Here is a 23,962-nt window from a genome sequence, read left to right as displayed (position 1 = left end):
ATGTCTGTTTTTTTCCATACAGTGAGTGCGGGGCGTAAAAAATGCAACATTTTACAGTAGCGGCAAACTGAGATTTCTAAAATCCTATTCACATGGCGCGTATTATTTTTCCTTGTGGTTTTTTTGAGCTGTGAAACATTTTTTTTGCATTGAAAATGTTTTCAATGTTTTTTTCTTTCTACATGAATACAGATGGGGAAAACAAATGATTGTCACTGATTTTTTTCTTTTTTGCAAATCTGAACCCCCCTAAACCGCCGGCTAGAATGTGCATGAGGTGGCTGCCAGTGCTGGGGGGCACAGCTGTCACCTCGGTGGTGCCCCTGCAGCAGGTACCTCCTCCTCCTCCTCCTCCCCCTCTGCCTTTTGTTTTACTATCACAGGGAGACGGGGAGAACAATTTCCTGTTGACACCGGAATATTTAGAAAGTGCAGCAGGGAAGGCAGGAGCTGTGCGGTTCCCCGCGGCCGGGCTCTGGGGCTGCTGCATGCTCACCCCGGGCACAGTGTGCGTGCAGAGGCCGGCCTGCAGGTGTCGTCGGGGCACCTATCGGATGGATGGCGGTGTAGCAGGGATCGGCCACACACACTGATCGCGGCCTCCTCTGCTCTCCCGGGGAGAAGGAATGTGATTTTCTCAGCAGCCTCCGATGCTTTTTCCCTGTGCTGTCTGCTGATGGCTGAAGCCTGGCTGGAGGAAGAGGAGGAGGAGCTGAGGGACAGTGCTGGTGGCAACAGGAGACACCGGAGGTCCAACCTGACCCAGGCTGCAGGTAACCAGTGCCCCACATGATGGCCCCCTGCTCATCCCCGCGTGAGTGGGACCGGTGATGGATGGGGACATGGGGACATGATCCTATATCAGCCGGGCCCGGTGTGAGCTCTGTGCCCTGAATATTCAGATAGATCTGCCATGGGAACATCCAATCTCCCCCTGACACCGGCCTGACCACATAATGGTGTCATCATTGTAGCCTACAGCAAGCGAGGCCTCGATAACGGATAGGGAGTCATACTGCGCCGCAGAATATGTCGCCACTATGGAAGGAATAAGATCTATCTACAGAATAGTGTTATCATATTCATTGTAGCCTACAGCAAGCGAGGCCTCGATAACGGATAGGAAGTCATACTGCGCCGCAGAATATGTCGCCGCTATGGAAGGAATAAGATCTATCTACATAACAGTGTTATCATATTCATTGTAGCCTACAGCAAGCGAGGCCTCGATAACGGATAGGGAGTCATACTGCGCCGCAGAATATGTCGCCGCTATGGAAGGAATAAGATCTATCTACAGAATAGTGTTATCATATTCATTGTAGCCTACAGCAAGCGAGGCCTCGATAACGGATAGGAAGTCATACTGCGCCGCAGAATATGTCGCCGCTATGGAAGGAATAAGATCTATCTACATAACAGTGTTATCATATTCATTGTAGCCTACAGCAAGCGAGGCCTCGATAACGGATAGGGAGTCATACTGCGCCGCAGAATATGTCGCCGCTATGGAAGGAATAAGATCTATCTACATAACAGTGTTATCATATTCATTGTAGCCTACAGCAAGCGAGGCCTCGATACCGGATAGGGAGTCATACTGCGCCGCAGCATGTGTCGCCGCTATGGAAGGAATAAGATCTATCTACAGAATAGTGTTATCATATTCATTGTAGCCTACAGCAAGCGAGGCCTCGATAACGGATAGGAAGTCATACTGCGCCGCAGCATGTGTCACCGCTATGGAAGGAATAAGATCTATCTACATAATAGTGTTATCGTGTTCATTGTAGCCTACAGCAAGCGAGGCCTCGATAACGGATAGGAAGTCATACTGCGCCGCAGAATATGTCGCCGCTATGGAAGGAATAAGATCTATCTACATAACAGTGTTATCATATTCATTGTAGCCTACAGCAAGCGAGGCCTCGATAACGGATAGGGAGTCATACTGCGCCGCAGAATATGTCGCCGCTATGGAAGGAATAAGATCTATCTACATAACAGTGTTATCATATTCATTGTAGCCTACAGCAAGCGAGGCCTCGATACCGGATAGGGAGTCATACTGCGCCGCAGCATGTGTCGCCGCTATGGAAGGAATAAGATCTATCTACAGAATAGTGTTATCATATTCATTGTAGCCTACAGCAAGCGAGGCCTCGATAACGGATAGGAAGTCATACTGCGCCGCAGCATGTGTCACCGCTATGGAAGGAATAAGATCTATCTACATAATAGTGTTATCGTGTTCATTGTAGCCTACAGCAAGCGAGGCCTCGATAACGGATAGGAAGTCATACTGCGCCGCAGAATATGTCGCCGCTATGGAAGGAATAAGATCTATCTACATAACAGTGTTATCGTGTTAATTGTAGCCTACAGCAAGCGAGGCCTCGATAACGGATAGGAAGTCATACTGCGCAGCAGCATGTGTCACCGCTATGGAAGGAATAAGATCTATCTACAGAATAGTGTTATCGTGTTCATTGTAGCCTACAGCAAGCGAGGCCTCGATAACGGATAGGAAGTCATACTGCGCCGCAGAATATGTCGCCGCTATGGAAGGAATAAGATCTATCTACATAACAGTGTTATCATATTCATTGTAGCCTACAGCAAGCGAGGCCTCGATAACGGATAGGAAGTCATACTGCGCAGCAGCATGTGTCACCGCTATGGAAGGAATAAGATCTATCTACAGAATAGTGTTATCGTGTTCATTGTAGCCTACAGCAAGCGAGGCCTCGATAACGGATAGGAAGTCATACTGCGCAGCAGCATGTGTCACCGCTATGGAAGGAATAAGATCTATCTACAGAATAGTGTTATCGTGTTCATTGTAGCCTACAGCAAGCGAGGCCTCAATAACGGATAGGAAGTCATACTGCGCCGCAGCATGTGTCACCGCTATGGAAGGAATAAGATCTATCTACATAATAGTGTTATCATATTCATTGTAGCCTACAGCAAGCGAGGCCTCGATAACGGATAGGAAGTCATACTGCGCCGCAGCATGTGTCACCGCTATGGAAGGAATAAGATCTATCTACATAACAGTGTTATCATATTCATTGTAGCCTACAGCAAGCGAGGCCTCGATAACGGATAGGAAGTCATACTGCGCAGCAGCATGTGTCACCGCTATGGAAGGAATAAGATCTATCTACAGAATAGTGTTATCGTGTTCATTGTAGCCTACAGCAAGCGAGGCCTCAATAACGGATAGGAAGTCATACTGCGCCGCAGCATGTGTCACCGCTATGGAAGGAATAAGATCTATCTACATAATAGTGTTATCATATTCATTGTAGCCTACAGCAAGCGAGGCCTCGATAACGGATAGGAAGTCATACTGCGCCGCAGCATGTGTCACCGCTATGGAAGGAATAAGATCTATCTACATAACAGTGTTATCATATTCATTGTAGCCTACAGCAAGCGAGGCCTCGATAACGGATAGGGAAGTCATACTGCGCCGCAGAATATGTCGCCGCTATGGAAGGAATAAGATCTATATACATAACAGTGTTATCGTGTTAATTGTAGCCTACAGCACATGAGGCCTCAATAACGGATAGGGGAGTCATACTGCGCCGCAGCATGTCACCGCTATGGAAGAAATAAGATCTATATAAGTAATATTGTTATTATCATGTTCATTGTAGCCTACAGCAAGCGAGGCCTCGATAACGGATAGGGAAGTCATACTGCGCCGCAGAATATGTCACCGCTATGGAAGGAATAAGATCTATCTACAGAATAGTGTTATCGTGTTCATTGTAGCCTACAGCAAGCGAGGCCTCGATAACGGATAGGAAGTCATACTGCGCCGCAGAATATGTCGCCGCTATGGAAGGAATAAGATCTATCTACAGAATAGTGTTATCGTGTTCATTGTAGCCTACAGCAAGCGAGGCCTCGATAACGGATAGGGAAGTCATACTGCGCCGCAGAATATGTCGCCGCTATGGAAGGAATAAGATCTATATACATAACAGTGTTATCGTGTTAATTGTAGCCTACAGCACATGAGGCCTCAATAACGGATAGGGGAGTCATACTGCGCCGCAGCATGTCACCGCTATGGAAGAAATAAGATCTATATAAGTAATATTGTTATTATCATGTTCATTGTAGCCTACAGCAAGCGAGGCCTCGATAACGGATAGGGAAGTCATACTGCGCCGCAGAATATGTCACCGCTATGGAAGGAATAAGATCTATCTACATAACAGTGTTATCATATTCATTGTAGCCTACAGCAAGCGAGGCCTCGATAACGGATAGGAAGTCATACTGCGCAGCAGCATGTGTCACCGCTATGGAAGGAATAAGATCTATCTACAGAATAGTGTTATCATATTCATTGTAGCCTACAGCAAGCGAGGCCTCGATAACGGATAGGAAGTCATACTGCGCAGCAGCATGTGTCACCGCTATGGAAGGAATAAGATCTATCTACAGAATAGTGTTATCGTGTTCATTGTAGCCTACAGCAAGCGAGGCCTCAATAACGGATAGGAAGTCATACTGCGCCGCAGCATGTGTCACCGCTATGGAAGGAATAAGATCTATCTACATAATAGTGTTATCATATTCATTGTAGCCTACAGCAAGCGAGGCCTCGATAACGGATAGGAAGTCATACTGCGCCGCAGCATGTGTCACCGCTATGGAAGGAATAAGATCTATCTACATAACAGTGTTATCATATTCATTGTAGCCTACAGCAAGCGAGGCCTCGATAACGGATAGGGAAGTCATACTGCGCCGCAGAATATGTCGCCGCTATGGAAGGAATAAGATCTATATACATAACAGTGTTATCGTGTTAATTGTAGCCTACAGCACATGAGGCCTCAATAACGGATAGGGGAGTCATACTGCGCCGCAGCATGTCACCGCTATGGAAGAAATAAGATCTATATAAGTAATATTGTTATTATCATGTTCATTGTAGCCTACAGCAAGCGAGGCCTCGATAACGGATAGGAAGTCATACTGCGCCGCAGAATATGTCACCGCTATGGAAGGAATAAGATCTATCTACAGAATAGTGTTATCGTGTTCATTGTAGCCTACAGCAAGCGAGGCCTCGATAACGGATAGGAAGTCATACTGCGCCGCAGAATATGTCGCCGCTATGGAAGGAATAAGATCTATCTACAGAATAATGTTATCGTGTTCATTGTAGCCTACAGCAAGCGAGGCCTCGATAACGGATAGGAAGTCATACTGCGCAGCAGAATATGTCACCGCTATGGAAGGAATAAGATCTATCTACAGAATAGTGTTATCGTGTTCATTGTAGCCTACAGCAAGCGAGGCCTCGATAACGGATAGGGAAGTCATACTGCGCCGCAGAATATGTCGCCGCTATGGAAGGAATAAGATCTATATACATAACAGTGTTATCGTGTTAATTGTAGCCTACAGCACATGAGGCCTCAATAACGGATAGGGGAGTCATACTGCGCCGCAGCATGTCACCGCTATGGAAGAAATAAGATCTATATAAGTAATATTGTTATTATCATGTTCATTGTAGCCTACAGCAAGCGAGGCCTCGATAACGGATAGGGAAGTCATACTGCGCCGCAGAATATGTCGCCGCTATGGAAGGAATAAGATCTATCTACATAACAGTGTTATCATATTCATTGTAGCCTACAGCAAGCGAGGCCTCGATAACGGATAGGAAGTCATACTGCGCCGCAGAATATGTCGCCGCTATGGAAGGAATAAGATCTATCTACAGAATAGTGTTATCGTGTTCATTGTAGCCTACAGCAAGCGAGGCCTCGATAACGGATAGGAAGTCATACTGAGCAGCAGAATATGTCACCGCTATGGAAGGAATAAGATCTATCTACAGAATAGTGTTATCGTGTTCATTGTAGCCTACAGCAAGCGAGGCCTCGATAACGGATAGGAAGTCATACTGCGCCGCAGCATGTGTCACCGCTATGGAAGGAATAAGATCTATCTACAGAATAGTGTTATCGTGTTCATTGTAGCCTACAGCAAGCGAGGCCTCGATAACGGATAGGAAGTCATACTGCGCCGCAGCATGTGTCACCGCTATGGAAGGAATAAGATCTATCTACATAACAGTGTTATCATATTCATTGTAGCCTACAGCAAGCGAGGCCTCGATAACGGATAGGAAGTCATACTGCGCCGCAGAATATGTCGCCGCTATGGAAGGAATAAGATCTATCTACAGAATAGTGTTATCATATTCATTGTAGCCTACAGCAAGCGAGGCCTCGATAACGGATAGGAAGTCATACTGCGCCGCAGAATATGTCGCCGCTATGTCAGAATGTAAGCCCAGAGCCGGTGACTCTCTGTGTGTGCAGTGCTCTTCTACATCTTTCCTTGCTGGACTATGCGGAATGTTTGATCATTCTGGCATAAATATTCTCTTCTTGTGTTTCCTCTTCTTGAGATGTTTGTGATTCTTCTCATTCATTCTCGTTGGGTGAGAGTGTGTGTGTTTGTTTGTTTTTTTTATACAACATAACTTATTTGCTGATCAGGAATTTGTCATCTCCGCCAGATCAGTTGTCACCTGGTTTTCTCAGAAACCTACTTGGCTCTTTACATTGCTCGCATACCCTGACAGACATTTATAAAAGCAAAGCTTAAAGGGCTGTTCCATCATCCGTAAATCTGCTGTGTATGAGGAAGAAACCCGATTTTCCATTATCCGTCCTCCCCGATCCTTACGACCTCTGCTTGTTGTGATTTCAGTAAGATTCTTCATAATGGGAACAGAAACGTGGTGGTCGTGTCCTGGTCTCACAGCGACCGCACAGCTGTCAGTCCTGGGTCTTACCTGCCATCATCACTTGGCCAGGACTCTAATTTATACCCTCATAGAAATCATTAAAATGTCCTAATAAACGACCACAAGCAGAGATCTCACCAACTTTGAGAAATTGGTACAGTCAATGCATTGGGAAAAAAACATGTACGGTAATTTTGTGCTAAAGAAACATTGAAGAACTTTGTTCATGCTGTAGTCCGAGCCTTTGTTGGCAGATTGGTTGCCAACCTGCATGCGCACTATTCCTCCCGACTAAATGACAAAAGCCCCAAACCTATTAGACCTCAGTCAGCGGGGTCCATTAGGCTTCATTATTATCAATGGTAATCCAGCTTCATTAGATTTGTTTATAAGGGATCCACAATGATCGGGTGATGGCTAATCATGTAGGCCTCACGCAGGCGTCCTTTTTTCTTGGACGTGTTCTATCCGCAGTATTCATAGGTTATGGACCCATTGTAGTCTATGGAAATGTTCACATGTCTACGTTGTTATGGTTTTTTTTTTTTTGGTTTTTTTCTTCGCCCACAAAAAAAAAATATCACAGTGACACGCCAGGTTTTGATCTGAGTCACAGATCAAAATAACCCATACAAGTAAGTATGGATGACATCATGTATGGTCTGTGTGCTCTCCGACATTACCCTAGCAATGAATAGGAGGAGCTTTGAATTTTTGGTTGTGATGCCCCCATAAGGTTTTAAAAGGAAATTTCTTAATTGATGTAAAAAGAATGTGTCGCATGGATTTATGTCTTTTTACATCAATTAAGGAATTTCCTTTTAAAACCTTATGGGGGCATCACAACACAGAACTAGACCCCAATCAGAGGACCATAAAACATCTGGACTCCTTATCTATGAACTGGTCCAATATTTATGTTTCTCCCTCTCCCATACTGATAGTTCTGCTTCACGTCACTCCTCTTATCTATTGCATTTTTTCTGTGCTGTATTGTGCATAAATATGTGACTCTTCAGATTTTGTATTAGTCTAGCCTGATGATGAGACCTGAGTAGTCTCGAAAGCTTGCAATGTGTTACCATCTTTTCAGTTAGCCATTAAAAGGTATCAACCACTGAGGACTCTCAATCCTGAATATTTTTCTAAATGTGGAATGTGCGTCCCTACCAGCTGAAATCCAGAGAAACATTTAATTGTCTCTGTCAGCACAGAATGACTGTTCAAACCAAGTATAAGCGCTCAGTGCGCTCTTAGTGTGGCCAAACAGTTCAGGTCACCTTCCCAACTACTTGTTTTCCCTCGATCTCCACCACCTCCCAGTGATTGCCGGCTCTAACTTAATAAATCCAGAGAAGGGCGGAGATAGATGGAAAACAAGTAGATGGGAAGGTGTAATGAAATATTTGGCCATACCAAGGGTGCACCGAGCGCCTCTACTTGGTTTGAACAGTCCTTTCTAAATGGTACAACTTATTAGTGATATCTGCACTGTACATTTAGAAAATGTCTGACTTCCAGACTCAGCTCTGTAGAACAGCGTTAGGCTATGTGCACACGCTGCGGATTGATCTGCAGATTTTTCCGCGCGTATTATGAGCTCTTTCCTTTTTGGATGGTTTGTGGAATGTATAAAAAAAAAAAAAAAAAAAAAAGACAAAAAATCCAAAATATGGAAGATCAAGACTAAAAAGTGCTGCTATCCAAGCACAATTATGCTGGCCATGAAAATTAGATCATTAGTTTGACTGGCTGCTATTGCTCCCTACAGACGAGCACTTACTGTAAGTATGCAGATCGTTTTTTAATGAGGGGGAGAGGAGAAAGCCGCTGCCAAATGCCTCTAGTAGAAGCTAATTTACCCTGAAAGAAAAAAATCATTTGATCTTCCAACTGCCTGATCCGTTTCTCCCCAAAATCATCAGACGAGTAAGAAGGCGCTGCCGTACTCATTAAATAACATATTTTCCGGACCATAAGATGCACCGGGCCATATGACGCACCCCAAATTTTCAGAGGGAAACTAGGGAAAAAATTGTGTCAAATGGGGGTCCGTCTTACAATGCGAATTCAGCTTACGGGAGGGATCAGCAGCGCTGGTGGAGCGGGGTCACAGGAGATGTTCGGTGGTCTGGCAATATGACTCCCATCCCAGGCTGGTGCGACAGGTTCAGTGGTGGTGCTCGGGGCTCCGCCGACATCTTGTGAAAGCCCGGAGGCCCCGCATATCCATTGCTGTGACCTCCGGGAAAATGGCCGCCGGGGGCAGCACATGCTCACATTGAGATCTCGGCAACATTGCTGAGATCTGAATCTGAGCATGTGGAGCCCTCGCACCACAGAGCACCACTGCCGAACTTGCTGCACCAGTCTGGGAAGGGAGTGCGATCATCGGCCGGCAGCGTTGGACCGGGACCTCCGCAGAATCGCCCGACTCCTGCTGCCGCCACAGTATTTGTAAGTATGTTCTGACTATAAGACGCACCCCCATTTTCTCCCAAAATTTTTTGGGAAAAAAGTACGTCTTATAGTCCAAAAAATAGGGTAATCAGGCGGTTCAGCCTAGTTTCACCTATCGTGTATGCGAACCTTAGGCCTGTTTCACACATCTGTATTTTACCATCAGTCAAAATCCGCCGTTTTGCAAAAAAAAAAAAAGGATCCGCCATTTTGCCTGGCGGATCCGTTTTTTTTCCCATTGAGTTGCATTACCGGCGGATCTTGACGGATGACCATCCATTGGATCCGTTTTTTTTGCGGATCCGCCAAAATTTTGGCGTCCGCCGACATGCCTGGACGGTCAATGCAACGTTTTTTGGGGCGGCCGGATCCGCATTTTACAATTGCGCATGCCCGGAGGACTTAGCTCGGCCGCAAATTTAACCCTAAACTCTGTTCGGGTGGCTTAAAAATTCTCTGTCTCTGTGTCTCTCTCTGTCTCTCTCTCGTAAAACAACGGTCCGGTGCCAGACGTTGTGGTCACTACAGGAACGGATCCGTTGTCCGCCATTTTAGTGGATTTTAACTGACGGAAAAAACTGATGTGTGAAACTTATGTGTTTCATCTGGCGGTTACTCTCATAGGTATGATGGCGTGATGAAAGCATTAGTCCAGTGCTGAAATATTTACCCTGACTTTATATTGAAAATAAAATTGGAGAAGACCACATGTAGCCTGACGTGTTGCATTTTGATAAAAACTTCACCACTACGTAAAATTTATATTTATGCAGATGGTTCACGATTTACTATAGACTTTCACAGCACGCCCATGGATAATGCCGCTATACTCTGTGTAGTATGGGTAGCTGGTCTTGGAGGCATTTCATTTTAAAAGAGAGTTCAAATTAAAACCGTTTTACAGAAGTGTTATTTCTACTGTTCCTAAAGTTTTGATTTGGAAAGTGCACCAGGGAGATCATAGGAAAGTATTATCTAAATCTACAGCTCCATTTAGCAACCTCATTGTTTGCTAATTCACTGCATATTCAGTCTGAATAAATATTTCAAGTTTTTCACCCAAAATAGTAAAAGAATAAGGCTATGTTCACTAAGGTTCACTTGCATTCAGAACGTTTTTCAAGGTTCTTATAATTTACTTTGTAGCACTGTTCTTCATGTCACTTTGGGGTGATCGCAGTGGAGTCTTGACAGTGTCGGACTGGATGACCTTGGGTCCACCAGAGAAAAATCATTCTTGGGGCCCACCATGCAGTTAAGTAAAAATACCACACAGGATAGATCCTATATACTACACCACACAGGAGAGCTGACAGATCCTCTATATACTGCACCACACAGGAGAGCTGACAGATCCTCTATATACTGCACCACACAGGAGAGCTGACAGATCCTCTATATACTGCACCACACAGGAGTGCTGACAGATCCTCTATGTACTACACCACACAGGAGAGCTGACAGATCTATATATTACACCACACAGGAGAGCTGACAGATCCTCTATATACTGCACCACACAGGAGAGCTGACAGATCCTCTATGTACTACACCACAAAGGAGAGCTGACAGATCTATATATTACACCACACAGGAGAGCTGACAGATCCTCTATATACTGCACCACACAGGAGAGCTGACAGATCCTCTATATACTGCACCACACGGGAGAGCCGACAGATCCTCTATATACTACACCACACGGGAGAGCCGACAGATCCTCTATATACTACACCACACGGGAGAGCCGACAGATCCTCTATACACTACACCACACGGGAGAGCTGACAGATCCTCTATATACTGCACCACACGGGAGAGCTGACAGATCCTCTATATACTGCACCACACGGGAGAGCCGACAGATCCTCTATATACACCACACAGGAGAGCCGACAGATCCTCTATATACTACACCACACAGGAGAGCCGACAGATCCTCTATATACTACACCACACAGGAGAGCCGACAGATCCTCTATATACTACACCACACAGGAGAGCCGACAGATCCTCTATATACTACACCACATGTGACACATACTCCATATACTATAACACACAGAAGTGCGGACAGATATTATTTGAAATACCACTCCAGGTTATTTTTTTCATTTAACCACAGGAATGATATAAAAAATGTAGGTCGTGTGTGTGTGTGTGTGTGGTAAAATAATTACCAGTGGTTATATTCCAATGGAACGAAGGAATCATAGAATCGTAGAGTTGGAAGGGACCTCCTGGGCCATCTGGTCCAACCCCCTGCTCAAAGCAGGATTCGCTAAATCATCCCAGACAGATGTCTGTCAAGCCTCTGTTTGAAGACTTCTATTGAAGGAGAACTCACCACCTCTCGTGGCAGCCTGTCCCACTCATTGATCACTCTGTCAGAAAGTTTTATCTAATACCTAATCTGTGTCTCCTCTCATTCAGTTTCATCCCATTGCTTCTAGTCTTTCCTTGTGCAAATGAGAATAAAGATGATCCTTCTGTAATGTGACAGCCCTTTAGATATTTGTAGACAGCTATTAAGTCTCCTCTCAGTCTTCTCTTTTGCAAGCTAAACATTCCCAGATCCTGCAACCTTTCCTCATAAGACAGGGTTTGCAAACCGGTCACCATTCTGGTCGCTCTTTTCTTAACTTGCTCCAGTTTGTTGATGTCTTTTTTTTAAAATGTAGTGCCCAAAACTGGGCACAGTATTCCAGATGAGGTCTGACCAAAGAGGAGTAGAGGGCAATAATGACTTCACGTGATCTAGACTGTATGCTTCTGTTAATACATCCTAGAATTGCATTTGCTGCTGCATCACACTGTTGACTCATATTCAGTCTGTGATCTATTAGTATACCCAAGTCTTTTTTCACATGTGCTGTTGCTTAGCCCTATTCCTCCCATTCTGTAAATGCTTTTTTCATTTTTATTGCCCAGATGTAGTACTTTGCATTTTTCCCTGTTAAAAACCATTCTGTTAGTTGTTGCCCACTGCTCCAGTTTATTTATATCTTTTTGAATCTTCTCTCTCTCTCTTCTCTAGTATTAGCTATCCCTCCTAGCTTTGTGTCATCAGCAAATTTAATCAGTTTACCCTCAATTCCTTCATCTAAATCGTTGATAAAGATGTTGAACAATACAGGGCCCAGGACAGAGCCCTGTGGTACCCCACTTGAGACATTCTTCCAACTGGATGTGCAGCCATTTACGACCACTCTTTGGGTCCGATCACTAAGCCAGTTATGAATCCACCTAACAGTTGCCTTGTCCATTCCACACTTAGGCTAAGTGCACACGTACCGGAACTCTCGCGGAAATTACCGCGAGAATTCCGGAATTCCAGTCCGCGGGAAAATCGCATTTTAAATTCTCGCGATTTTCCCGCCGAAAAACTAGCATTTTGCAAGCGTATTTAGCTTGCAAAATGCTAGCGTTTTCCAAGCGATCTGTAGCATCGCTTGGAGAACTGATTGACAGGTTGGTCACACTCATCAAACATAGTGTTTGACAAGTGTGACCAACTTTTTACTACTGAGGCCGCCTATGTGGCATCAATAGTAAAAGAATGTAAAACAAAAATAAAAAATACTGTTATTCTTACCTTCCGACGTCCCGCGCATCCGTTCCCAGTAATCCTTTGCGAAAATGCCCGCGATGACGTCCGTTCTCGCGGGATCGCAACGTCTCGCGGTAATTCGCGATGACCGCGAGACTTCGCGATCCCGCGAGATCGGACGCCATCGCGGGCATTTTCGCAAAGGATTACTGGGACCGGAGCGTGGAGAGAAGCGAGAATGCTGCGCGGGACGTCGGAGGGTGAGAATAACAATATTTTTTTATTTTATAATTCTATTTTTTACAGGGATATGGTACCCAAAGCCCGGAGGACATTCTCCTCTCCTCCGGACCGTGGGTACCATCCGCAATTGTTCTGCTTACTTTCCGCATGTTGTGCACAGCCACATGCGGGAAGGAAGCGGAACAATGCATTCCTATGGGTGCGGGATCGCCGCGATTCCGCAAAATAATGAGCATGCTGCGTTTTTTACCACGAAGCGATTCTGCCGCGGTAAAAACCGCAGCATTAGCACAGCATTGCGGAATCCCATAGGAATGCATGGGATGCTTATTTTTCGCGGCAAAATCGCGCGGTTAAAACCGCCGCGGAAACGCGAAAAAAACGCCATGTGTGAACTCAGCCTTAGTCAGACCGACACAGCAGCAGAAGACAGCGACTGTTGCGTATTTTATTACACACAGGGAAGCTGTATGATAGCTTTTTTTTTTTTTGGGAGGGCGAGACATTGTTTTATTAGAACCATTTTGGGATGGATGTGGCGACTAGAAAAAAGGACATTTGGCATTCTTTAATTGTTTATGTTTACTGATTGGCTTAATTGGTTTTATGTTTTGATAGATCAGACTTTTCTGAACCCGGCAATACCAGATGTGTATTTTTGTAATATCTTTGTTTTCAATGGGATGAAAGGGGGTGATTTGAAATTTAAAAATTTTTTTTTTACTTTTCACTGGTATAGTTAGCCCCCTTAGGGGACATGAAGATGCGATCGTCCAATTGCATGTGCTATTATATACAGTGATGCCTCAACATCACTGTATATGGAAGAAATCATGGTCTCCTTTGAAGCCCGGCCACAGGAAGCTGTCCCCGGCTGTCATGAAAGCCCATCGGCAAGCCGCGATCACGTCATGGGCACGCCAATGGGTGAGAAAATGATGTACACGCGTGTTGGCATGTCTTAAGTGCCGCTGACAGAATTTGACAGTGGCATACATATAAGGCGGATGTCGTAAAGGTGTTAAATACCTGAGGATCACCTTCCCCCCTGTGTCACCCAATATCCTGTGGGCCCTTTCCCCCAACTGTTTCACCTCTATTTTCCTGTGGAACTACTCAAAGGGGGAAAGGGGACCCTGTGTCACCTTTAGGTTGCATGGGGGCCCCCTCCCCTAACTGGTTCAGTGGCTGGAGAACTAGTCGGGCTGCATGCATCATTTATTTCTTTGCTGCAGTGTCAGTGTGACTAAGTAATCAGTCTCCCTCTGCTCCTCTGTACAATATATGGCTGTGTTGCTTGGCAGGACCTTGACGAATAACAGCACAGTTTCTTGCCTGACCTGTGCTGGGAGGTCACACAAAACGAACGCTGATTGGCTGCATTCAGCCAATCGGCGCTTCCACTGCTGTCCAGGGCTTTGAGATGCAGCACAGGAAACAGGTGACTGCGGGTCAGCGGCTGTGTGTCTCCTCTCTGACTCCGCCTTACAGTCAGCAGTGCCTGTGACTGTGCTGGCTGAATTGAGGGTCGCACACACAGCTCCAGAGTAAGAGAAGCCGGCAGCGGCGGCAGGTGCCCCTGCACTTCCCATTACCTCACTTGTGCAGCCTGCCAGCCGGTATCGGCTGTAGTATAGTGTGCACCGCTCGGCGCACACTATGAGCATGCAGGACAGGAATGAGGGAGGCAGGAGCTGAAGGCGGGCCCACCGGAGGATTCTCCAGTGTCCCAGTCTGACCCTGAGTCTCGATGAACCCCAATAAACTGGAGTCTGTAAGCCAAGGCCCCAACTCCGTCTATGACTCTTTCATTAAATAGCCAATAACTATACACAGTTTTACTTTAAAATGTAAACGCATGCCTGATTGCTGTGTAACTGAACAAAAGAAAAAACCTCCTTAAGGCTAGTTTCACACTAGCGTTTATGAGCGCAGCGACGGCCTGCGCACGGCCGCCGCTAAGCCACGCCCCCTGTCGCGCCTCCGCCGGTAGCTCCGCCCACCGGCGCATGATGCTGCATGCGCCCTGCGTCCCCTATCTTTATCACTGGGGGCGCAGGCCGTGCGCAGTATGCGTTTGGCGGCGCATGCGTCCTTTTGATGGTGCGCCGACCTGCGCCAAACGCAACCTGCTGCAGTTTGGTTGCGTCGGCGCACCGTCAAAAAGGCGCATGCGGCGCCAAATGCATACTGCGCACGGCCTGCACCCCCAGTGATAAAGATAGGGGACGCAGGGCGCATGCAGCGTCATGCGCCGGTGAGCGGAGCTACCGGCGGAGGCGGGGCTTAGCGGCGGCCGTGCGCAGGCCGTCGCTGCGCTCATAAACGCTAGTGTGAAACTAGCCTAAGGCAATTTATTTTTGTAGCTGCTTTATATAACACTGTGTTCTTACACCTGCTCATTTTGCCTTTCTACCCAGTTAATTGTTCTGGTTTCCATTAGATCTATGACATCACATGATTAAAAACTGACTAGCTGAATCCTTCTAAGCTCTATGTAGAGACAGGAGGTCAATTTTCCCTGCATGAGTCATGAGTCACTGCAAAAGTCCCTGGCAGGGGGAGTAGCTAGGTCAGGTGTTGAAGAGAGGAATGATTTATGTGGGGACAAGAGACTTCCTGTTTCTACATGGAGCAGAAAACAGCGAAGAATTTACTGTCTAGAAAAGCTAATTGATGAATTGTAAGTGCATAGTGCTATATAATATGATGACTGCAATATATTAAGAGGATGAAAACATTGATGGGAGTGGTGCTTTGTTGAGTTCAGGTATGGCTCAGAAAATCTGCAACATTAATAGCTCATCATGGGAACGTAGCATAAAAGCCACAGTGGAAAAACCCAAGATGCTGTGTGTTTCATACTTAACCTGGAGTTGGTAAAGTAAATGGAGGCTGAAATATTTCCACTCTACTAATTTTATCTTTTTTGTTCCACTTCTGGTTTTAGTTAAAGGGAATCTGTCACCCTATCAGCTGCCGGCACCAACATCAGGGGCTTATCTACAGCATTCTGTAATGCTGTAGATAAGCCCTCAATGTAACCTGAAAGATAAGAAAAATGAGTTAGATAATACTCACCCAGGGGCGGTCCGGGTCTGGTTTTGGTCCGATGGGTGTCACGGTCCGGTGCCTCCCTTCTAACGGTGACGTCCTTCTTTCCTTCCCGTCTGAGAGGTCCGGCACCTGCGCACTGCAGTATTCTGCTCTGCCCTCAACAGGGCAGAGCAGTGCACCTGCGCAGGAGCCACGACAGGCAGCAAAGAAGAAGACGTAACCGTTAGAAGATGGGAGGCACTGGACCGGACCGTGACACCCATCGGACCAAAACTGGACTCGGACCGCCCCTGGGTGAGTATAATCTAACTCATTTTTCTTATCTTACAAAGGTTACATTGGGATAAGCCCCTGATGTCGGTGCTGATAGGCGAAAAATAGGGTGACAGATTCCCTTTAACAAATACTAATACAAAATTACTGACCAAAAGTTGTGTGACAGTAAAAGGCCAGTTTTTGCTCTTATTTTATTCCCACAGCTTCCCTGAAAATTCTGACTGTTCTTTTTTTTTTTTTTTATTTTAATCTGCCTAACACTTCCATAAAGGCCTTTTTATTTAGCGCTATTGTTTTTGCCAAGGAGGCATGGCTTACAGAAAAATAATTCAGCGTAGACTAAAGACACAACCCCAAAGCATCCTGTGAGCCATGCCTCCGTGAAAAAGATCAGAGAAATTGGCGCAAAAGAAAAAGACTCTTATCTCCAGAGCCGTTTTGTTGATTGATTCATGGTTAGCCATGTGGTTGGTTACGGAATTGGCGATTACGTTGAGGTAAACCAAAAATCAGGTTCCTATTTTCTGACTTTTCTCATGGGAATTTTTCTTTTCTAATAAAGACACATGTACTAAATTTATTGGATTTCAAGACCGACCCAGTCCCCAAATCTATATCCAGTCCAATGAGATACAGCATGTATTGTATGTAAATGGTTTCCCAGAATTTTGGCTTCAGCACAGCCAGCTAAGTATAGCAGTTGCACAAAGGATACCATAGGAAATATAATTGATGACTATTTTAGAAAGTCGTGTATTTTTGCATTTAGGATGCAATTAGTCAAATGGTATTAAGGTTTATATAGCCTAAGCAAATTATGTATTGCTGTTATCTCAGAGTTGGGGCTCAAGTAAGAAAGCTCCCCATAGTCCTTAAAAAAATAAATAAAATAAAAATACACTGTAAAAACAATATTTTTATTTGTTTTATCAGTATAATTACTAAAAGAATATAGCATCTTTCCAATATGAGGGTCAGGCATGCATTACTCTATACCTCAGCTTCATAATAGAAATAAAATTATTATAGCGCCAACATATTCCACAGCACTTTACATTATAGAGGGGACTTGTCCAGACAATAGACATTACAGCATACCAATAAACGCATAGAACAACAGATACCCAGAGCAATGAGGGCTTTGGTCTCTCTAACATTGACTTGAGGGAAGATTTGTATACCATGCAGTTAGTGGTGATCATGTGTTATCCGAATAAGCTCGTGCTGAATGCATTCGAGCACGCCGAAGATGCTCTATGTTCGAGTCGCGGCTGCTGCATGTCTCGGAGCTTTTCGACAGCCGCAACACATGCAGGGTTTGCCTAACAAACAATTGGTTTCTGCCATGTGATGGCTGTGACACCGCTGTTAATTTCGTCCTGCTCTCAGAATGGGAATTAGGAAGCCTGGTACGTATTAATGTGGACACGTGATGCTAGCCTTGAAAAGAGAGGATTTATAGTGATGTTCAAAAGCATGAGTTAATCACAAAATCTTTTTACTAGTTTTATTTCCATGCATTGGGAACATTGCACACTGTTTTCTAATTGAAAATATGAAGGGAAATGTATATACGGTAATTTGTAACTACCGTACCTTACAGAAAATAACAAAAATTGAACATTGGGCTGTTTCAGAAATCGCAGTGTCTACATTTGTCTTTACACACTCACAATATGTACTTTTTTTTTTTTTTGTGGATTTAGCATTCCTGTGAATCACTAACCTAATATTTAATTGTTACCCACAGATTTTTAGATCTGCTTCACATCTATGTTGCATAGAATCAACCAACTTCTGGCACCTGTCAACTGTTATTCCAACCCGGAATGCTTGGACTGTATCCCACAGTTTTGTGGCATTTGTTGACTCTGCCTCAGAAACGGCATTTTTAACATCACCCCACAAGTGTTCTATTGGATTAAAGGGGATCTGTCACCCCATTTTTGGACTATCAGCTGCGGCCACCGCCATCAGGGGCTTATCTGCAGCATTCTGTAATGCTGTAGATAAGCCCCCGATGTAACCTGAAAGAGAAGAAAAAAAGAGTTAGATTATACTCACCAAGGCATTCGGTCCGGTTCGATGGGTGTCATAGAATCGTAGAGTTGGAAGGGGCCTCCTGGGCCATCTGGTCCAACCCCCTGGTCAAAGCAAGATTCGCTAAATCATCCCAGACAGTCCCGTCCGGCGCCTCCCATCTTCATACGATGATGTCCTCCTACTTGCTTCTCCCTCGGCTCCTGTGCAGGCGTACTTTCTCTGCCCTATTAAGGGCAGAGCAAAGTACTGCAGTGCGTAGGCGCCGGAGCTCTCTGACCTTTCCCGGCGCCTGCGCACTGCGGTAATTTACTCTTCCCTCAACAGGGCAGAGAAAGTACGCCTGCGCAGGAGCTGAGGGAGAAGCAAGAAGGAGGACGTCATCTTATGAAGATGGGAGGCGCCAGACTGCGACACCCACCGCGCCCCCCGGTGAGTATAATCTAACGTGTTTTTCTTATCTTTCAGGTTACATCGGGGGGGGGCTTATCTACAGCATTACAGAATGCTGCAGATAAGCCTCTGATGGCTGTGGCCGCAGCTGATAGGCCGAAAATTAAGTGACAGATTCCCTTGGATTAAGGTTCAGGGATTGGGTTGACACTTCGTAATCTCAATTTTGTTGCTTTGGAACTAAGATTTTGCTCATTTATTGGCGTGATTAGGGTCGTTGTCTTGTTGAAACACCCATTTCAAGGGCATATACTCTTCAGCGTAAGGCAACATGACCTCTTCAATTAGTTTAATACATGCAAACTGGTCCATGATCCCTGGTATGCGGTAAATAGGTCCTGCACCATAGTAAGCGAAACGTGCCCATATCATGATGCTTGCACCACCATGCTTCACCGTCTTCAGAATGTACTGTGGCTTGAATGAAGACTTCGGTGGTCACCTGATGAACTGTCTGTGGCCCTTGGACTAAAAAAGAACAATTTTACTTTCATCAGTCCACAAAATGTTTCTCCATTTCTCTTTAAGCCAGTTGATGTGTTCTTTGGAAAATTGTATAGGCTTCAGTACGTCATTTTTTTTTTTTTTTTTAACAGTGGGACTTTGCGGGGAGTTCTTGCTAAGAGATTAGCGTCACACAGGGGTTTCCTAACTGTCACAGGACTCGCAGGTACCTTGAGACTGTCTTTGATCAACCTGGAGCTGAACATTGGCTGAGCCTTTGCCATTCTGGCTATTCTGCCATCCATTCGAATGGTAGTCTTACGTTTTCTTCCACGTCTCTCTGGTTTGGCTTTCCATTTTAAAGGATTGGAGATAATTTTAGTTGAACAGCCAATCATCTTTTTCATCAAAGTACGCTGTTCTTCTGAAAAATATCTCAAAGGACCCATATTTCTCAGGCTTTCAAGGAGAAACACATGTACAACATGTCCTGGCTTCACCCTTAAATAAGGCCACCTGATTCACACCTCTTTCTTCACAGAATGATTGACCTCACTAATTGAACTCCACACTGCTATTATTTTGAACACATCCCCTTTCAATTAATTTCTAGTACACAGACTCAAAAATATGGAGAGCATGAATGCTGAGTCTGTTGGTTTTCTTAGAATCCTCTGCACCAACTAGTAAATTATTTGACATGTGGTAATATAATTTATACCAAAAACTGTGATTAATCTGGTTGGTCATATTGGACTGCTATTATTTTGAACACTACTGTAAAGTGAAAAAGATGATCATAAAAAATTAATCACTTTTGTTTGCTATGCTTAAAATTCAGCTCTCCTTGAATACACAGCTACTTTTGTGCAGCGTTGAAAATCATGTTTATATAATGGTGAGCTCTTGAGTCTTATCTCAAGCTGTCTCCAAGGTTGTCTGGTATTTTTAACAGCTATTTAGTAATAATTTACCAAGGATAAATCGGATAATCTCAGTGGATTTGTTTCCTGCTCATGGAACGGAGTGTTAACTGTTTGTACCTACTGTATCATGACTGTCATTCCGCTTAAATTGTAAACTGGAAAGACAATTGAAAATTGGCCCGCCACTTTTCTACAGACATCAAAGATTTGTGCCTCCTGAACCCAACTGTTGTGTTCTGAGCTGCCCAGTAATAAAATGTGCTTTTCTGTGGCTATAACTAAAGGCCCACATAGGCATTAGTTGGCTGAACAATGCTTCAGCCGATAGTTTGGCTGACCGCCATCTTAGCAGTCCCTCTCATACACAGGAGCGCTTCTTTGGCAGAGTGCTCTTGTATCCTCTATAAGAAAGCCACCAATTGACATAATTGCTAGATGTTTATCTTCAAGTGAACAATGCGATCGACAGGCTGAAATCGGACATGCCAGGTTGACCGCTTCCCCAATAATTAGTTGACCGGTGCCCCCATACGCATTAGTGTCAGCTGAACCTGTTGATAATTGCCTCTTCATGAGTAAAGCTGTTCTTCAGTGGTCTTCTTTTTTGCCTGCATTCCTTCCACAACTCTGAGAGGGGAATCCCTTTGCCACCAAGGTCCACCATTTCCTACATTTTTCAAAGGGGACAAACCAATGCTATCTTACAAGTTTAGTTATCTTTTTTTATATCAGAGAACTTAGGCCCCTAAAGCTGTTTAAAGTCTAAATTCACACGCCTCTTTTAAATGTGGTTTTCACAATGTCTAGGTAAATTGTTTTGACAGTTGTTTCTGGCCATGCCTACTATTATGTATTATTATTTATTTATATAGCGCCATTAATTCCATGGTGCTGTGCATGAGAAGGGGGGTTACATACATATGTAGCAGCGCTTATTCTTTTTACAACAGGCTGTAAATGTCAGGGAAGTGACTGAGGAGACCAACTGCTGGAGTTTTGGGAGAGGAATCTTGTCCCATTCTTGTTGGATGTAGGATTCTAGCTGCTCTTCAGTCCTGGGTCTACTCTTCCAGATTTTCTTTTCATGATGTACCAAATGTTTCCTATTGTTGAAAGGTCTGAGTTGCAGGTGATCAGTTCGTTACCCGAAGAAGGCTTCTTCTGTGAAGCCATGCTGTTGGGATGGCTACAGTATGTAGTTTAGCATTGTCTTGTTGAAATATGCACATCCTTCCCTAAAATACATGTCTGTATAGGACATATATGATAATGCCCAGTATCAGAGAACGAGACAAGGCGGTGACCATGGTCCAAAAACGCCTTGTGCATGGATTACCACTCCATATGCTAATCTTAAAAAGGAGAAAACGGAGTAACGGATCCAAAATATATGCAAAAGTATAAATTTTATTAGTACTCACATCAAGTGCTGACAAGTATACAAGTTGACTAAAATAGGGGGGATAAGCCCCAATGATACAACAATCAGGACAGACAAGGACAGGGTAAATAAAATGATACCAGTGCTCGAAATCTACATGGCACAACGTTCAGTCAGCCCATGGGCATTGCACATAACAGACATATGTCTAATGGTAAAAGATAGTCAAATATGGCATACTCAATTAAATGTGTATTGTACATAGTTGTACATGTCTAGAGCACCAAAAAAAAAAAAAAAAACATCCAGAGGGGTCAATGTGCAAGTCCAATGGACACTGAACATAAATGAATCAATGACATGTGAAAGGATTCTTAAATAGTTAATAACATATGTATCAGCATATCAAAACTGCGCAATTGTGCCAGAGAGAACCTGGGAGACGACCCGCCCAGCGGTCCAAATGACCGAAGTGTGGAAACAAGTAAAGACAGGCTGCTTACCGGGGAGCAGAGGAGGTGAAGGCCCATGCAACGACCCCCTTCACCTCCTCTGTATAGGATGTCTGTATAGGAGTATGGTGTGCAGATAACAAGCTGGATGGTCCCTTTTGTCTCGAGGTGTGCAGGACACTCTGTTCGTGGTTTTCCATTGTGCATCAGTTCATTCTATATCCGCTTTGGCCAAGAGAAGACAGCAGCGTTTCTGGATCATGTTGATCTATGCTACTTTGCATGATTGAGGTTTCACTTGCATTTTTGAATTGTACAACAAACTGCGTTCACACACAATGATTTCTGGAAGTACTCCTGAGCCCATGCAGTGAGTTGCATAACCGAATCATGTCTGTTTTTAATGCAGTGCTGCCTGAGGACCCTTAAATCACGATCATCCATTATTGACCTTTGGCGCCTAGTTCCTTGTGCATTTCTCCAGAGTCTCTGAATCTTTTCTATATTTTGTACTGTAGATGATGGCATATTAAATGTCGTTGCAACTTTGTTGAACTTTTTTTTTTTTCTTTTTTTTTTAAACTGTTCCACAATTTTTAGACACAGTTGTTCAGATTGGTGAACCTTTCACCATGTTTGCTTCTCTAACCTTCTCTTGTTATACATGTGACTTGGAGTCTGGTGACATAAACCGACATGATACAACCACATATCAGTAAATCTTTACTGATCAGTGGTCGTTTAAATTTTTGTTTAGGCAGGCCGAAGCAAAAGATGCATGCTGAATGATCTGTAATACAGTGTGTCTGTGAAGTCATGGTGCACTTTTGACCAGTCACTGGAAAGCAACAAAAAACGATAGAAATGTGAAATCTGCTCCAAATAAAAGGAAAAACTCCCAGTTTCATACCTATTCAGTGTAGTTCGATGTGGGCTCCATTTGTTGCCCTTCACACATCCAAATGATAGTGAAGTTCTCGCCACACGGGTAAAGACGTCTGGTGTAACAGAGTGAATAACGTCTGTGATTCTCTGTTTTAAGTGATTAATGTCATCATCTGTGCATGTGCACATGCTGTCACATCATCCTACAGAAACTGGGAGGATTTTCCTTTTTATTTGCTGCAAATTTCACATTTCTATCATCTTTTGTTGTTTTTCTGTGACTGGTCAAAAATGTCCCATGACTTTCCGGGCACACTGTGGATCACACAGTGTAAATAGGCTGCCATGGATCTCCACAGTGTGAGTCCTCTTTACACAGAACGATGCACCATTAGGAACAATGATTTTTTTTCGTGTTGCGCAAAAGATCATTTCATCTGATGAACGAACCTTTTTCAGTATAACCAATTACATTTCCAGCCTTCTGTTTGACCTTGACCAAACTTTTTTGAGATGTTGCTGCCATCAATTTCTATGAGTTAATTTTTTTTTCAGTAGAAATGCAAAATTGTACAACATTCATCTTCTGATGTGTTTTTATGTTCAGTTGTGAATATAATTTAGTTTTAAGACACTTTCAAATCATTGCTTTCTTGTTTTTCTTTTTATTTTACGCATCATCCAAACTTTTGGAATCGGAGTTGTATAGTGAGCACTTTGTATCGAACAGCCATTGACGTGATCCAGAATTTTTCAAATTCCAAAATGTACTTACCTTGTAATGTTTTCACTTCCTGTTCCGTCCAGATGTGTCCGGATCCCAGAATTTCAAGCGGTGGAAGTTCACAAACCGCCATATTGGGATACCCAAGTGATGGGTGTCTCAATATGGAAACTGCTGGTGGTACCAGCCTCTTGCGCAGTACCACCAGTGGAACACCGTCGCGAATACGCCGTTGTCGGGATCAGCCGAATGATTCACTGACCGCCACCATCTTT

At 44.3% G+C, this 23,962-nt stretch overlaps 1 protein-coding gene across 2 annotated transcripts in view; it reads left to right on the top strand.

Annotated features, from left to right (window-relative positions):
- The first annotated feature begins 396 nt into the window (after positions 1–396).
- SH3D19 (SH3 domain containing 19) overlaps positions 397–23,962 on the top strand; it is a 181,978-nt gene continuing 158,412 nt past the window's right edge. The window contains exon 1 of one of the 2 annotated variants that reach the window (XM_073576257.1): positions 397–773. In XM_073576257.1, coding sequence (XP_073432358.1) covers positions 677–773 — 97 coding nt within the window. In that variant the 5' untranslated portion in view covers positions 397–676. The remainder of the gene's footprint in view (positions 774–23,962) is intronic. The other variant, XM_073576258.1, reaches the window with a different exon arrangement.

Source organism: Dendrobates tinctorius, unplaced genomic scaffold (assembly GCF_039654945.1).
Source record: "Dendrobates tinctorius isolate UK_male_01 unplaced genomic scaffold, ASM3965494v1 ptg000008l, whole genome shotgun sequence".
Taxonomy (NCBI): domain Eukaryota; kingdom Metazoa; phylum Chordata; class Amphibia; order Anura; family Dendrobatidae; genus Dendrobates; species Dendrobates tinctorius.
This window is presented reverse-complemented; position numbering and strand designations above follow the sequence as displayed.